This window comes from Lycium ferocissimum, chromosome 9, assembly GCF_029784015.1.
Source record: "Lycium ferocissimum isolate CSIRO_LF1 chromosome 9, AGI_CSIRO_Lferr_CH_V1, whole genome shotgun sequence".
Taxonomy (NCBI): domain Eukaryota; kingdom Viridiplantae; phylum Streptophyta; class Magnoliopsida; order Solanales; family Solanaceae; genus Lycium; species Lycium ferocissimum.
This window is the reverse complement of record NC_081350.1, coordinates 24,180,044-24,196,496: the sequence shown is the minus strand read 5'-3', so window position 1 is coordinate 24,196,496 and position 16,453 is coordinate 24,180,044. Positions and strand designations below refer to the sequence as shown.

The following is a 16,453-nucleotide window of genomic DNA, read 5'->3' as shown; positions in this document are numbered from 1 at the left end:
AACTCAACTCCAGCAGATGACGAATAACTTAACTCTTATGTACCGTCAAATGATAACTAATGCTCCGTGCCCGTTGTTGTTCTTTGGTAAGCCTTACCCTCTGGGAACTAATCCCAGTCCAGGGATGGGAACTATTGAAAACATTCCTCATAATGCTATCCACGCCTGGACTGGTACAGTGCGAGGTTCAGTTTTGGATAATGGCGGACCGTCATACGGTGAGAATATGGGTAATTTCTACTCAGCTGGTTTGGACCCAGTTTTCTATTGCCACCATGGCAATGTGGACCGGATGTGGAATGAATGGAAAGCAACAGGAGGGAAAAGAAGGGATTTGGCGGACAAAGATTGGTTGAACTCGGAGTTCTTTTTCTACGATGAAAACCGCAACCCATGGCGTGTGAAAGTCCGAGACTGTTTGGACCATAAGAAGATGGGGTACGATTACGCCCCAATGCCCACTCCATGGCGTAACTTTAAGCCAATAAGAAAGACTACAACAGGGAAAGTGAATACAGGTGCACTTCGACCAGCCAGCCAGGTATTCCCACTCGCGAAGCTGGACAGAGCCATTTCCTTTTCCATCAATAGGCCGGCTACGTCAAGGACTTCACAGGAGAAAAGGGAACAAGAGGAGTTGCTAACATTCAACAATGTCAAGTACGATGATAGCAAGAACATAAGGTTTGATGTGTTCCTCAATGTGGACAAGACTTTTAATGCGGATGAGCTTGACAAGGCAGAGTTTGCAGGGAGCTACACCAACTTGCCACATGTTCATGGAAATACTCATACTGCGGATGTTAATTTCCAGCTGGCCATCAATGAACTGTTGGAGGACAATGGCCTGGAAGATGAAGACACTATTGCTGTCACTGTGGTTCCAAAGAAAGGTGGCGAACTGATCTCTATTGAAAGTGTGGTGATCGAGCTTGTGGATTGTTAAGTCCTGTTTTGGTGGCTATGGTGCCAAAATTAAACTGTAGTGTGCACTTTTATATGTTCTTATTTCTGTTAAATAACAGCTAGATTGCTGACTGTGTGTTTCTAGTTATCAGAATAAATGTTTGTCTTCGGCGTAGCCATTCTCATGCTTTTTTTCTTCTGGGCTTAATTTCATTGGGTGATTTCAGAAATCTTTAGTGAAACAAGACATCGTCGTACATTCAATGAAACACTAGAACTTCGCTTACGGTTTCGCAGAACATAGTAGTTCTGGCATTACAAATAATTTACTAAGAACCCGGCCATGGTAGATTAATCTAATGTATGATATTTTACAACTTAATCAGCCTTCAAATGATCAGACCAAATGATTGCTTTAATATTTGCACTCAATTCTACAATCGTTGTGCTTTTAGTTAGTCAAATATAAGGAGTTAGGGCTACTACAAAAAAATTGGTAATTTGCGAAGGTTGAAAGTTGCATTCGGAGGGTTTTAGCCTCAATAGTTTAGAAAGAGCCAAAACCTCCAGTGCGCAACTTTCAATCTCCACAAATTACCTATTTTTTTTGTAGTGTATAGCTTATGTTCCTCAAATTGATTACACATCAATTAGCTACCACTACATATAGGCACTCCGAACAAATTTGTCGCAACTTCGAGGCATTTATTAAAAGTCCACAAAAGAAAAATGATCGAACATACGGAAAAATGAAGTCGAGAAGCAATTATTCAACAACGGGTTAAGAAATTATATAGGGACCAATTCGATCCATTGATAAATCTTCAAATATCTTTCACTAATATACAATTTACATGAAATATCAAGAAGCTTTAAAGAAAATAGTGAAGATTAAGGGTGTGTTTAGTATGAAGGAAAACATTTCCTGGAAACTATTATTCAACTTTTTTGTAAATTGTTTAAAAATTAGAAAAATGTCTTTTCTATTGGGAGTAGGAAAAACAAGTTGCATTTTAAGTTCAGTGTCTCCTCCGATCCCCACCTTTCAAATCCAAAAACCCCTACCAGGCCACCTCTTGAGGCTTGACCGCCCCACCCCCGCATCCCCCAACCCAACTCCCATAATATTTTCCTAGTTAGATTACATATATAAATGTTTTTAGGGCAATATATTTTTGTGCTTACTATCAAATTTCAAAAAATAAGTAAGAAAACCCACTCATTTTTCAAGAAAGTATTTTTTAAGGAAAACATTTTCCGTTATGCCAAACACGCATGTTGTTTGGTTACACTAAATCATGTTTAGGAAAAATATTTTCTTAAACAAGACAACTTCCGTCAATTTGTGGAAAATAAAGTGACTCCAATGGAAGTCATTTTCCACGTTAACAACACATACACTCGAATTATTTCACCAGCCTCATGTATATGGGTCATCGCTGGAGATCATGCCGGAGCAACACCAACCACCATATTTATACACCTATATACATAAACACCATATACACCCATATACCACCAAAAGGGCACTCGCCGGCGTTCATGGAGGTCGTCGAAAAAACGCGAATCTGGTCAGATCTGTAACACTACAATTAATATCTAAACAAAAACAAAAATTCACCGGTGACGGCGTTAAAAAGAGAATCCGGTTAGATCTGTAACAATATAGATCTGACCGGAGATTGCTTGCTTCGCCGGAGTTTGACCGGTACCGCGTTAAAAAGTGAATCCAGTCAGATCATTGGGCGTTGTTTGGCCGGAGATGGCTTGCTTCGCCGGAGTTAGATCGATGGAGCAGTGACGGCAATGGAAGTGAGAGTGAGTGCAGAGAGAGGAGGAGGAGGAGGAGTGTCACACCCCTATCAGGAGTATGACGAGCTCCGACCCGTAGGCCGGGAACCACCTGACTTATCCGTTACTTTGAACATTATAAACCATAACTCAAAGAACACCTGCACGCAGAAAAGGCCCAACATTGAAATATCCGATCATTCAACACATATGTTCATGTGCGGACCGACAAGGTCGCCACAACATAACGTATATCATAAAGCGGGCATAAGGCTAACGAAAGCATCAAGATCTCAAAATAAGGCCGACAAGGCCACCAATATATTATACCATAATATGAACGGTGGAGCTACAAAACATCTAAGCCACACACACGTCTACGAGCTCTCTCATGGAATACAAATGATCATAAGGACAATACCAAATAGGCTATGACTCGAAGAAAATGGAGTGCTCCGAGAATCAATCGATAGAAGACCTACGGGTCGATCCGTCTCCCACCTACTGCGAGTACGAGCGCAGCGTCCACAAGAAGGGACGTCAGTACGAATAATGTACTGAGTATGTAAGGCATGAATAATAACATAATATAGATATGAAAGGTAACATGGAATATGAGAGATAACCTGTACATCTGGATGCCTTATAAGGCGGATTCCATGCATGCTTAGCCTTAAAAAAACATTTTATAAATATACATAGTACCATGCCCGTCCATTAAGGCTCGGCGTCATATATATAGTATCATGCCCGGCCATTAAGGCTCGGTGTCATATATATAGTATCATGCCCGGCCATTCGAGGCTCTGTTATCATCATTAGCCCGCGTCCGGCCTCCCGCATCCGGGGCAATATCATAACATGCCCACCGTAAAGGTGTGCACATCTACGTGCCATGCCCGGCCGACTATAGCGTGACGCGGTGTGAGAAAATACATACATATATATAAAGCATGCATGAGAGCCCAATCAAAAGCCACAACTATATCGGAGTAACGTAAGGTCGGTAGCCTCCGATTATATTATAGATCAATCATCATCGTTTATCTCACCTCGAAGGAACAAGGGTCATAAGGTGAGATTACCAACAATGAAGGAAATAAAGAAATTGTAAAGTAAGCTCAATCATCTCATAATAATATAAAGCTCATGTACTTGGAAATCTCTATGAATAAAATCATCTCATACTAACATGAAATTCATTTGCCTCGGGGCTTGGATAAATAAATCCCTCATAATCATCATCATGTTTATCATAAAAAAAATTATTCATCTTTAGCATCATAAAAACTTTTAAGAGTCATGAATCTCTAACATTCTTGGAAATGAGGATTTTTATGGAATTCATGCATGGGTTGGTAGGAAAAGAATCATGCCTTTAGAAGCTCAATAACATCATAAGGATCATGAGATTCGTGGACTTCTAGCATTTGTGGAACCAAGGATACTATGGGTATGACACAAAGGTTTATAACAAAAGGATCATGCCTTTAGAAAGAAAGGGACTAGCCTTAACATACCTGGAAGATAACTTCTCGACTTCCAACTTACTTCCTGTCTTGCAATTCACTTAAGATCATTCGTAGCCTCGTAATCTACATATACAACCATTCATACTATTGTTAGGCTCATCGTCATACGCTCGTCTTAAACCCTTAATTTAAATCCATTTAGAATCCCGCCGAAATTCTGCGGCAAAGATCTCCCCTGTTTATATGCCTAGCTCGAAATCACAATCCAATAACCAACAACAACAACAACAATACCAACATCACAATAACATTATCAACACCAATAGGCTCCATAAAACATCTCACACGATGTTTTCCAAGTTTCTCAACTATCCTACTTATTATACGACTATGTAATAACTTTATCTCCGTAAATAAACTGAAATTAATGTTAATAAGGAGAGATTCATACCTTATTCTTTCTAGAGCAGCAATATGTTCAATATTTACTTTGAATCCAAGCCAATTCCAATGCAAGACAAAACTATAATCGTGACTACACGTTGTCCGGACCTCGATTAATACTCCGTAACTTAAAATCTCTCAAAATCCTCGCTTTTATGTGATATATAAGCTCTCTTGCTTTGGCTGAATTTTCTGGACTGTTTTTGGGAAATTTTGTGCAGAAAAATGGGGTTTTTGCCCCTTATATAGGTGCTAAAGTCGGTGCACTGTAGCAGCACTATAGCAACACTGTAGCAGCACTGTAGCAGCGCTGTAGCAGCGCTGTAGCAGCGTTGTTTCTGCTCTGTCAGCTGAATTTGTAACGTCCATAATTCTCTACTCCGATGTCGTATTGACGAGTGGTTTATTGCGTTGGAAACTAGACTCGACGAACTTCATTTTAGGCTTTTGAAATACCTTAAGGCTCCCCATATACCTAGAGATATACCCCTCCAAAGTTGACCCAAAGTTCTATCCTTAATTCTGCCAACTTGTTCCAAATTTTTGTCAAACTTATTTTCTTCGATTTGCTTGATCCCGAAATCTTCTGAAACTCTCCATACATGATATTTATCACTAATCATACTTGACAATGGTCATGTCCTTTGGTTCCAAGGTTGTCCTTCCCGGTTACGACTTACAAGATCATAATTCATCCTTTACTTAAACAATATACTTAATAATGCTTCGTTTCTCACACTTCAAAGTTGTTTTACCTAGCCATAGCTCCACATACTTACATTCAAATTTAACGAGTTCTTCTCCGAGGTACGGGGTGTAACACTGAAAGTGCGGGGTGTAGCATTCTCCCCCCCTTCAAAAACATTCGTCGTCGATTGTTGAGGTAGAGTTCGCTTTGAGATAGATGTCAATGTTCTTACCTGTATTTGTCGGTATTTACTTGACTTACTTGCAGTCTTAGTTACTCATTTAAAATTGAACTTATCCGAATTACGCGCATTTAACCTTCTTCTTTTGTAGCCAAAATTTATGCCCATACTCACGGTCATCCCTTTTCTTATTATCTGTCTGTTTACTAACTCTTTATGCTTTATCGTTCTCATTGTCTCTTCAGCCTCCGTAGTTTACATCCTTATATGCTCTTTTATCCAGTACTTACCATATACTTGTATCCAATTTTGATCTCATCTTCTTTTTTTATTCTTAATTTCTTTTCTCGATCTCCACGTATCTTTCTTACATTTTACAGATGTCCTGTGCCTTTATCTTGTTGGAGTTTACTTATTCTTATTCTTCCTCCCTTAAAGATAACCTCAAGACTGGTCACATTTTAGCATCCTTTGCTTTCTATAGTAGTCGAATTAATCTTTGCGGTACTTTATCTTTCAACTAGTTTAACACCAAAATGTCTCGCTTAATTTCTCTTTCCTTCAATTGGACTTCTGGCACTTGGCTAACTAACGGTAATTCTTGTACTTATATCAAAACATCTCAAACCTCTTCTTTAATGATTCCTTTCCTTCAATTTACTCTTAAAGTTTCTGATCCTTAGTTCGGCTAATAACTTAGGGGTGAATTCAGAAATTTGTCGAAGAATAACCAAGATTTCTAGTCATGCAGCGAATTCGAATCTTTTCATTCTTTTCTTTGTCTGTAACCTTCATTCATCCCTTTTTCAATAAGAGCCATCATGTTGCTTGTTCCACGAGGTTCCATTGTCACCCGATTGTTCTAATCAAACGTGATATCCTTTGATCATTTCCTTTGGGGTTCTCCTTCTACTTTTAACCTTTGCCCGATTCTCACTTAATACGTCTTTCCTATAGTTTGACGCACTCATCTGTCATTTCGGTTTATCAATCAAGCGGATCTCTTGATTATTTATATCCTTGAATCCTTTTCTTGCGATCTTATCTTCGTCTACTCCATGACTTCACCTTCCGTTGACTTAGTCCCTTCTGTTTCGCAGCCCTCTATTTCTCTACTAGTGGACAACTTTCTTAGTTGATTGTGGCACTTTTCCTTGCTTGCTTATCTAGTGCTACTTTAGATTATCCCTCTTAGTACTAATTGATTTTACATACATATCATCTCATCTCCTTGTCAATTCTTTGGTCGGACTCCTTAATTCCTTGTATTGTCATCATAGTTCCACCTATGGTAGCGCCCAGATGGTTTGTCATAGCATTTCCTTGCTAATGGCTTATTATTCTCATTAATTACTCTACTTCAGATTACTCATCCAATGCGTCAAAATACCATAGCCAAGGGATTTATATTCAAATGGAACTCAATTCAACCCATACAACAACCTCAGCGCCACCCCTTATATACTTGTATACAACATTTTCTTATCATCATTGTTATCCCTCATAACAAAATTATAGTCACAACATACTAATAATCATATCTCAAGCTAATTTACTATTCAAAATATACCTCAAGCTAATTTACTATTCAAAATATCTCCAAATCCATGGTTGAATCTTTCCTCCAATTTCCTCTCCTCAAATCTTAACATATTTACAAAATGACTCATAAGCATGAGACTAAAATAAAATCTTACTTAATTACAACTTCCTTTCAATATGAGTGTGCTTCCCTCTTTAAGTCCTTGGCTCTCCTATACCAGCGGCTAATTGAGACTCAACTAGCTTTTATCCTTCTTCAAATATTTATTGTCGTCCCCACACCATTTTACTAGCCATTTCATCAGGACGGTTATTTATATGGTCCTATGACATATACTCTTCACGATTTAATATAAATGGTGACTTATGATTTCACGACGCAGGAGATGTTTTCTAGTCTCAGGTAGTACTGCTGTCATGCTATCCATAGGCATACTGCCTTCCTTTCTTTTAACGATCATTGAAATTCCTAAAATATTCCTCTTTTAAAACTCTCACCTCTTGCAGTGCTACAATTTCTCTTTACTAATCCCAACTGTCCCTGATACTTATCCTTGGTCACTTGTATGCCTTCTCACTTCTTCTGTTACCTTTTTGGGGTACGTTTGCTGCATATTTATTTGTAACAAAAAAATTTCTCTGGTACGAACAATTCTAATCATAGCCCGGAACACAACGTATTGCATTGAAAAACTTGTTTCCTTGATTTGCTAAACCTTCATTATCTTGTCATGCTCATTTCCCATGTCTGTCTCATAATATACTTGCATTTAGTCCATTTCCACTTTTCTTTAACACATCCTTGCTATATTAGTTCATCTCAAATTTCGACTCCTTCAAGCCAGTACATTTCCTTCTTCTGTACTTGAGAATATTCTAATTCGTCTAAGAATGTCCTCATATACCAGTAACATTCGAGTATTGACCGTCTTTGGTAGTCAATTGGCCGACCCTAGCGATCTTTCAACTCCTCTAGTCCATATAATGTCGGAGTTACTTTTATCACCTGGTTTGACTTATTTCTCTTTTGCTAACTGGATTCTTGTATCAAATCATCCATACATATTGGACACAACTCAAACTACTTCCTTCTTTCATGCCTAATAGTCCCCGGTACCTTTGAGATTCCTCTTACCCTTGGTTCCTGATTCCGAGTTGAGTTTATACCATACCAGTAAAAGTCGATACTCTCTCTCATTCATTCTCACGATTCGTCCTTTCCTTAATTTAGCTCATAGTGTCCCATATTTTCTCTTAACTAATTGTTTGTATCATAATCATATGTCATAACCCTTCTAATGTCCCGCCGATTCTTGTTCTCATCATGGAATTTTTGTAAAAGACACCCTTTTCTTTCTTCCTTCATTCATTTCTTATTCTCTTTACGATACCATAGCTTGCTCGTATGTATGTTTATTCCTCGTATATCCATCCTGTCTCCTTTATAATCGTATCTCTATTCCAAGTCCACTGTCGTATGCCATCCTTTGTCTACCTTTGTCCAACCTTATTAATTTATTAAACTTCCTCTTATAGTCGCCAATCACATAACTTCCTTTAATCAATTCATAACCGCACTTTTTCGTACTTCTGTCCGCAAGGTCTTCCTTGATCTCCTTTGCTCTTAAAGTGCTCTTTCCCACTTGCCACTTAATAATATCTACCTAGAAGTTTGCAGAACATTCCACTATGAGTACAAACCTATCTTGATCTCGTACATATATATACTTCTACGGTGGAACTTTCCCGTACTCGTTAACTTCCTTTCCCATATCAATATCTCTTTGTTATTAGTTCTTGTGACCAATCTAATCTATAAATCATAATACTGTATTTGAGTTCCTAATGTCAACTTTCTTTAGGTTTTCAATAGGTCCCAATCCTCCAGAACACATGATAATTCCCTCCCTAAAAAAGTCCCCAAATCGTCTCTCTCTAAAAACCCTAGAAAATTATGAGCGCCTCACCTGATATCGCCCCTGTTTCCACCGTTGTATATACACCGGCGATGGCCGGGGTTGCGGCGAACAGCAAGGAACTCTTAATAGACCCTCCGGTGAAACTCAATCCCTCAGCACCTAAAGGAAACTATGCAAACTCTCTGTTGGCTAATAGGAAACCGGCACCCACAAAGACCATCTTGCAACTCCGACCACCGGAGATTTATAAAGGGAAGCCTGCGGTTTTCTTTACTGAACTTGAAGAAGAGGAGCTCGCTAGCGCTTGCCGATTGACCATCATAGGTAAGTTTTCTCATGGTAGAGCTGGGATTGAAGATATTTGTGCAGATTTTGCTGCTAGATTTCATACATCGGGCAGAGTGACAATCGGTCACTGCAACCCTAAGCACATCTTTCTCGACTTCTCGGAAGAGGATGACTTTAATAACATTTATTTTAGAGAAAAGATCAACATTCTAGGGTCCCCTATGAGATTGATGCGATGGACAAAGGATTTCGACCCTAACGAAGAAACCTCACTTGCTCCAATCTGGATTCATCTCCCGGGACTTTCTTGGCATTATTACAACTGGAGTGAATTGATGAGAATCACAGCCCCTATCGGTACTCTACTGACGATTGACAAAGCTACTGATGTTAAGTCTCGACCCAATCTTGCGAAGGTAAAAGTCGAAGTCGATGTGGCTAAACCTCTCAGAGACTTTGTATGGATTGGTATCAAGAATGAAGATGGAGTAGAAGGGGCTGGTTTTAAACAGATGGTGGAGTATGATTATGTACCTGGTTTTTGCTTTATTTGCAAACATCAGGGACATTCAGTTGACCAATGTATGAAGAGGATTTCTAATGCTAATAAATCTGAGGGAAATTCAAAGTCTGCACCAACTGAGCTCAATAAATCAGAGGATGTGAAGTTAAATGCGACACCAGTGGGGAGAATTGAACCGTTGCAACTCAGTCGTTATGTGCCCCTCGTCCAAGCGAGGGGAAAAAGGAGTCAAGAAGGATATGGATATGCGTGTCGATTGTGATAAAGAACCTAAAGAAGAGCTTTGAGAATTAGAAACAAGAACTATCAGAAGAGATTAAAAGCCAACAGGAAAAAACAACAAGCTAAATGGATGGTGAAGAAGATGGAGAAAATGGATCCCCAAAAACAATTACAAGCTGAGAAGGATATGCAGAATGGAATTCAAAATCAAGCAGTGGCGACAATACTTTCCCATGCCATGGAAAATGACACATACTGTGCTCTGCCAACCACGACGACCACGGTCAGCCACTTTGTGCAGAAACTCGTTTCGACGGCTTTAACGACGATGACACGGAGAATGAGAATGGTGAAGATCCTGGTGATAGTACAAATGGAGGAAAGCTTACTAATATGGATGTCCCGGTTGAGATCCTGTTTCCACAACAAAGCAATCAAGAGGAAAACACTACCAAGAGTACAAAGGAACAGCTAAGAAATCATGCACATAATAGTAAGTTGAATCCTTCGGCTCCTACAAATCAGAACAAGCAAGATATTAGCACTCCTATGAAAACTTATGAAAGATCCACTGGAAAACATAAACAGATCTCAATTGACAAGATGGAAAATAGCATAAACAAGAGTAAATGAAGGGATTCACAATGTGAGAAGCATACAACCAAATCCACGATTTTGGCAGGATTTTCTATGCAATCTCCAGATGCTAAGAAGAAACCTCCTGATACACCTCCTAAGCATGAATTTGTACAGCCAAAATTATTTGATATGAAAGGAATCAACCTATATATTAACCTGAATTGCAATGAAGACATTGATGTTATCATTACCAATTCAGAATCTGACCAGGAAAAGAATAAAAAAGACAGTCAGCATAACACCCAAGAGGTTTTGGAAGATTCCAGTGAATTTGAATCAAGTTTGGGGGATGCAAGGGATGATGATGATGATGAAGAATTCCAAGAAGAAGAAGATTATGAGAAATGTAATTCAGCTGACGAGGATGAGCTTCTGAAGACTTTTGCACCAAGAACAGTCTGGCATGAACAAGACAGTGAAGATGTAATCACCCAACAGGAAAACAAACTCATTATGTCAGGAAATTTATCACCAAGAGAAACAAAAGGAAACATGATAGACCAGACCAAGAATATGGAAGATCAAGGCCCTCGCAGGAGGGCTAAAGTTAAAGCCAGTCAAATAGGTGCTATCTCTACAAATGTTTAAATGATTAATACAATCTCGTGGAATATTAGAGGGGTTAAGTCAAGGGAAGCTTTTGAAAGATTAAAGTTCCTATCCAAAATTCATAAAACACATTCTATTGCTGTTCAGGAGCCTTTTGTTCATTCTAGTAAAATCGAGCAATACAAAAGGGGACTTGCTTTTGAAGGATGTTTGGGAAACTGCAATGGGAAGATATGGATTTTTACGGATTTGGTTTGATGTTACGGTGGTGGTGGATGATGAACAACAAATTACGGTGAAGGTGACAACAACCTGAATGATGAAGTCTTTTATTTCACATACATGTATAAACTCTAAACATCATTTAAGAACTTCTCCTTGGGAAAGTCGGCTTAGCTTGACATGATTAATGGTCCTTGGTGCATTAATGGAGATTTCAATGTCATTATGAGCCCGGATGAAAAAAAAGGAGGGAAACCCCACAGAATGGAGAAAAGTTGGGATTTTATAACTTGTATGGATGATTGCTGGATGGTCGATCTTTGGCTTTACAGAGCTAAGATTTACATGGTGCAACACAAGGGGAAAACCACACAGAATATAGAAGAGATTTGATAGGGTGTTCTTTAATCATCAGTGGACAGATATGTTTTCTAGGAGTGACATTGAACATTTGGCCGATCCGGGTCGGATCAACTCTCAATGTTGGTGAAATGCTCGATTCGATTTCCATGGGATCAAATATTTTTAAGTTCCTTCAATTCGGACCGAGCAACCTTTGAATTCAAGAATGTGTACGGAAGCTTGGAATATTGATGTACAAGGAAATAACATGAGAAAGTTTCAACTAAAACTCAAGAATCTGAGCAGGAAACTAAGCATATGGTCCAAAGAGCATATTGGGAATGTTTTTGATTTGGTCAAAGAATGGGAGATCAAAATGCATAATCTGGAGACAAAGTATATTAATGATGACCTTGATGATCCTGAGAGAATAGGTACATAAGGCACAAGCAGAGTATACTAAATGGCTTAAATTTGAGGAATCCGTCCTCAAACAAAAAGCTAATATCAGGTGGTTAGAAGAAGGAGATGCTAATACCAAATATTTTCATGCCATTATCAATGAGAAGAGAAGAAGACTCAACATTCAAAGGATCGTAACGGTGAAGGCCAATGGATCAATGGAGATGAAGCGGATCTCTGAGAGAAGCGATTAACCGTTTTAATCTCCTATTTCATGAAGATAACGATCCTGATCTACAATACATTGATTGTCTGGATCAAGTTATTACTCAACAAGATAATGATATCTTGTGTGCAATGCCACAAGAAAGTGAAATTCGAGAGGCTGTTTTTGCTTTAAGTCCTAGTAGTGCACCTAGACCTGATGGTTTTGGGGGTTCTTTTTACCAAAACTGTTGGCACATCATTAAGGAGGATCTTATGAGGGTGATTCAAGATTTCTTTAATGGAGCAGAGTTAACTAGATTTTTCACAAGTACTTGTTTGATCTTATTGCCCAAAGTAGAGAATCCATCTTCTTTCAATGAAATGAGGCCAATTAGTCTTAGAAACTGCTCAAACAAGATTATTCCCAGAATCATGAGTTCAAGGTTAAACGTGCTTTTGCCTAAGATCATATCTGAAAATCAGTCAGGCTTTACTAAGGGCAGATCTATCACAGACAATGTCCTCCTGGCTCAAGAAATCATTCATGCTATTAATAAGAAAAAATTTGGTGGGAATGTGGTAATAAAGCTCGATATGGCAAAAGCATACGACAGGGTAAACTGGAAGTTTCTTATTGCTGTTATGAGAAGACTTGGTTTTGCTGAAAAATGGGTAAATCTGGTATGGAGATCTATCTCAAATGTGTGGTACTCAGTTTTGATAAATGGTGTCAGAAGAGGTTTTTTCCATTCTACAAGAGGCGTTAAACAAGGAGATCCTCTCTCTCCTTCTCTTTTTGTGCTTGGGGAGGAGGTTTTGTCAAGACTTTTGAACCAACTGCCGTATTTTAATTTAACCAGTTTAAAGGTTTTAGCATGCCTCTTCGGGCTCCAGTTATTACACATCTTGCATATGCAGATGATGTGATGCTTTTTTCGTCAGCTAACAAGAAATCCCTGGAAGCTATCACTTTCCAACTTCAAGCTTATCAAAGGTGTTCTGGACAGCTGATCAATATTGATAAAAGTTGCTTTTTGGTTGGTAGCAAGGCTACTACAAATCAAATCTTGAGGATCAAAGAAACAACAGGATATAGACAAGCTAAGTTCCCTATTACCTATTTGGGATGCCCTCTTTACATTGGTAGACAACTGGTTGCATATTATGGAGAGATGGTGGCCAAGATTATCAAAAGAGTTACAGGATGGCATGGAAAACTATTATCCAATGGAGGAAGATTTGTGTTGATTAAGCATGTGCTTCAGTCTCTTCCTATCCATATGCTTTCGGCTGTAGAACCTCCAAAGGGAATTTTTGATGAGGTGGAAAGGCACTTGGCTAGGTTCTTTTGGGGTGCTATTGAAGGTAAACAAAAACATCCGGAGTGCATGGAAAAGATGACTTATCCCAAAGAAAAGAAGGAGGATTGGGGCTCGAGAAGAATTCAAGATGTCGGTGAAAGTTTAAAATGAAGAGATGGTGGAAATTTAGGACCACGAGACTCTCTATGGTCAAAGTTTCTTAAAGTAAAATATTGCAGATTCACCTCCCCTATTGCTAAACCAATCATGCCTACTCAATCCCTAATTTGAAAAAAAAATGCTCAGAAGTAGGGATTTAATGGTGGAGAATATTGTATGGAAAATAAATGGTGGGGACAGCAATCTTTGGTGGGACAACTGGTCTAACATGGGGGCAGTAGCTCAGTTTATTAACATTCAAGATCCTCTTATGAATTCTAGAGTTTCTGAGATTATTCACAACAGGGTTTGGCACATCGAGATGATGCAATTTCCTGAATACTTAGCTGAACAAATTCTTTCTGTTGATATAGGGGATCAGAACTCTAAAGATTATGCTATTTGGACCCCTAATAGCAACAGGATTTTCTCAACGGCTAGTGCTTGGAGTTTAGCAAGATAAAGAAAAGAGAAGTCCCCTTTGTTGAAGAAAATATGGAACAATTACATACCATTCAAAATGTCTTTTTTAATGTGAAAGTTGCTGAAGAACAAATTACCTTTTGATGATATACTTTACAAGTTTAAACAAAACTTGGCTTCTAAATGCTTCTGTTGCAGAACCCCGCGGAGTGAGACAATTCAACATTCTTTTATGGCTGGTGATATTGCTGTTTCAATATGGAAATATTTTGCCAGTCCTTTGGGTATCAACTGGGAAGACACTCAGATCAGAACTTTTCTTAAGAAATGGTGGAGTCTCAAGCCAAAGAATTCAATTCACCAAATTTTGCTACAAACCAGTCCCATGGTGGTTTGTTGGGAAATTTGGAAAGCCAGATGTGCTGAGAGATATGGCAACACTACAGTGTCTTTGAAGAGGATTAAGTACCACATTTTCTCTCATTTAAAATGGATACTTTCTAAAGTGAAGAAAGACAATAACTGGGGGACTGATTGGTTTTTCATCTGTGATCAAATTCTAAATTTGGTCCCAAAAATTGAATGCACAATGGTGAAATGGGAAAAACCGAAAGGTCATGGGTTTAAGCTCAATAATGATGGCAGCAAGATGGGGAATGGTCAAGCGGGGGCTGGAGGGATTTGCAGAGATGTTGATGGAAATATTATCATGGCTTTTGCTTCTCGATTGGGAAATGAAAGTAGCAACACTACAGAAGCAAAGGCTGCACTACAGGGACTAAAGTGGTGTTCACAAAATGGTATTCATAACTTGATCTTGGAAGGCGACTCGCAGTTGATTATTAACATGCTAAAAGGCGTATCTATTCCCCCATGGCATTTGAAAGAAATCATCATCGAAGCCCAAGGCCTTGCTTAAAGGATCAACTGCCGATTCTAACATTGTTATCGGGAGGCAAATCAGGTAGCAGATGCTTTGGCTAAGTGGATTATCAACCATCAAGATCACAATTTTTTCACCCTCGAGGAATTACCATATAGTGCGAGAGGACCATACGTAATGGATCAACTTCAAGTACCTCGCTAAGACACAAACGCAGGAAGCATAATTTTTGGTGAAGCTAGCCTGAACTTGTTAAAGCCTAGTAAATAACTAATTACTGTAGGCTAGATATATTGAAACCTGTATAGTAGGTTATTTTGTGCAGTTTAACTTGGAGGCAGGGATTTTCAAGTCCACCTCGTGTACTGAATTGGTTCTTCTTGTGGAGATTAATGCAAATACCCAGAGATTTCTGGGAAATTGATTCAAAAAAAAAAAATCCTCCGAAATCTTGGATGCAACTCATTCCACTTTCTTTATTTACTAATCATTTTTTTCCCTCCAGGGTTTCTCCGTTAAATTAAATTAAAATCACTCTAAAACTTCTCTTTGAAAGCGTCTCGTAGTTATCCCTTCAATTATAACTTACCAAATGGCTGATGGTCACATTTTCCCTTTACTCTTTCACTATGTATACATGCAAACAATTCAATTTGTAAAAATTTCGGCGAGTTTCCTCTATAATTCATACTACCTCATTCCTGCACACAGCCCAGAAAACACATCCAATGCCCCATAGAGCAATCACAAATGCCCATAATATCTTGCTCAAGTTCTTATATCAACGTCTATCCGTATTAATAAAACAAGAAACATACCTTTCTAATGAACAACTTCAATTCTCAGCAATTTCTTCGTAGCGGCATACTCAACTGCTTATCCATGATCAAAACATTTGGGGTTAGAATCAGGGACATCATATCCTATGATTTAGCTCTATGGCACGATCTAAGATAAGAAAGAAAGTTCAATGGTTCCTAAATGCCCGACAGCCTCTTGTTTATAAGTGTGGCGCGCTTCACACCCATAAACAAGACTCTACTGGATACGGCTCGTAGACATTCCTTAGGACGAATTGCTCTGATACCAATTTGTCACACCCCTATCAGGAGCATGACGGGCTCCGACCCGTAGGCCGGAACCATTCGACTTATCCGTTACTTTGAACATTATAAACCATAACTCAAAGAACACACCGCACGCGTAAAAGGCCCAACATAGAAATATCCGATCATTAAAGACATATATTCATATGCGGACCGAAAAGGTCGCCACAACATAACGTATATCATAAAGCCGGCAAGGCTAACAGTAAAGTATCAAGAGCTCAAAATAAGGCCGACAAGGCCA

General features: G+C 38.8%; 1 protein-coding gene across 1 annotated transcript; it reads left to right on the top strand.

Moving 5' to 3' along the window:
* Positions 1-6: 6 nt before the first annotated feature.
* Positions 7-1,073, top strand: LOC132029968 (catechol oxidase B, chloroplastic-like). Its single transcript, XM_059419398.1, has one exon. It carries the CDS (start codon positions 17-19, stop codon positions 944-946), a length of 930 nt encoding a protein of 309 aa, XP_059275381.1. The 5' UTR covers positions 7-16; the 3' UTR covers positions 947-1,073.
* Positions 1,074-16,453: the final 15,380 nt, after the last annotated feature.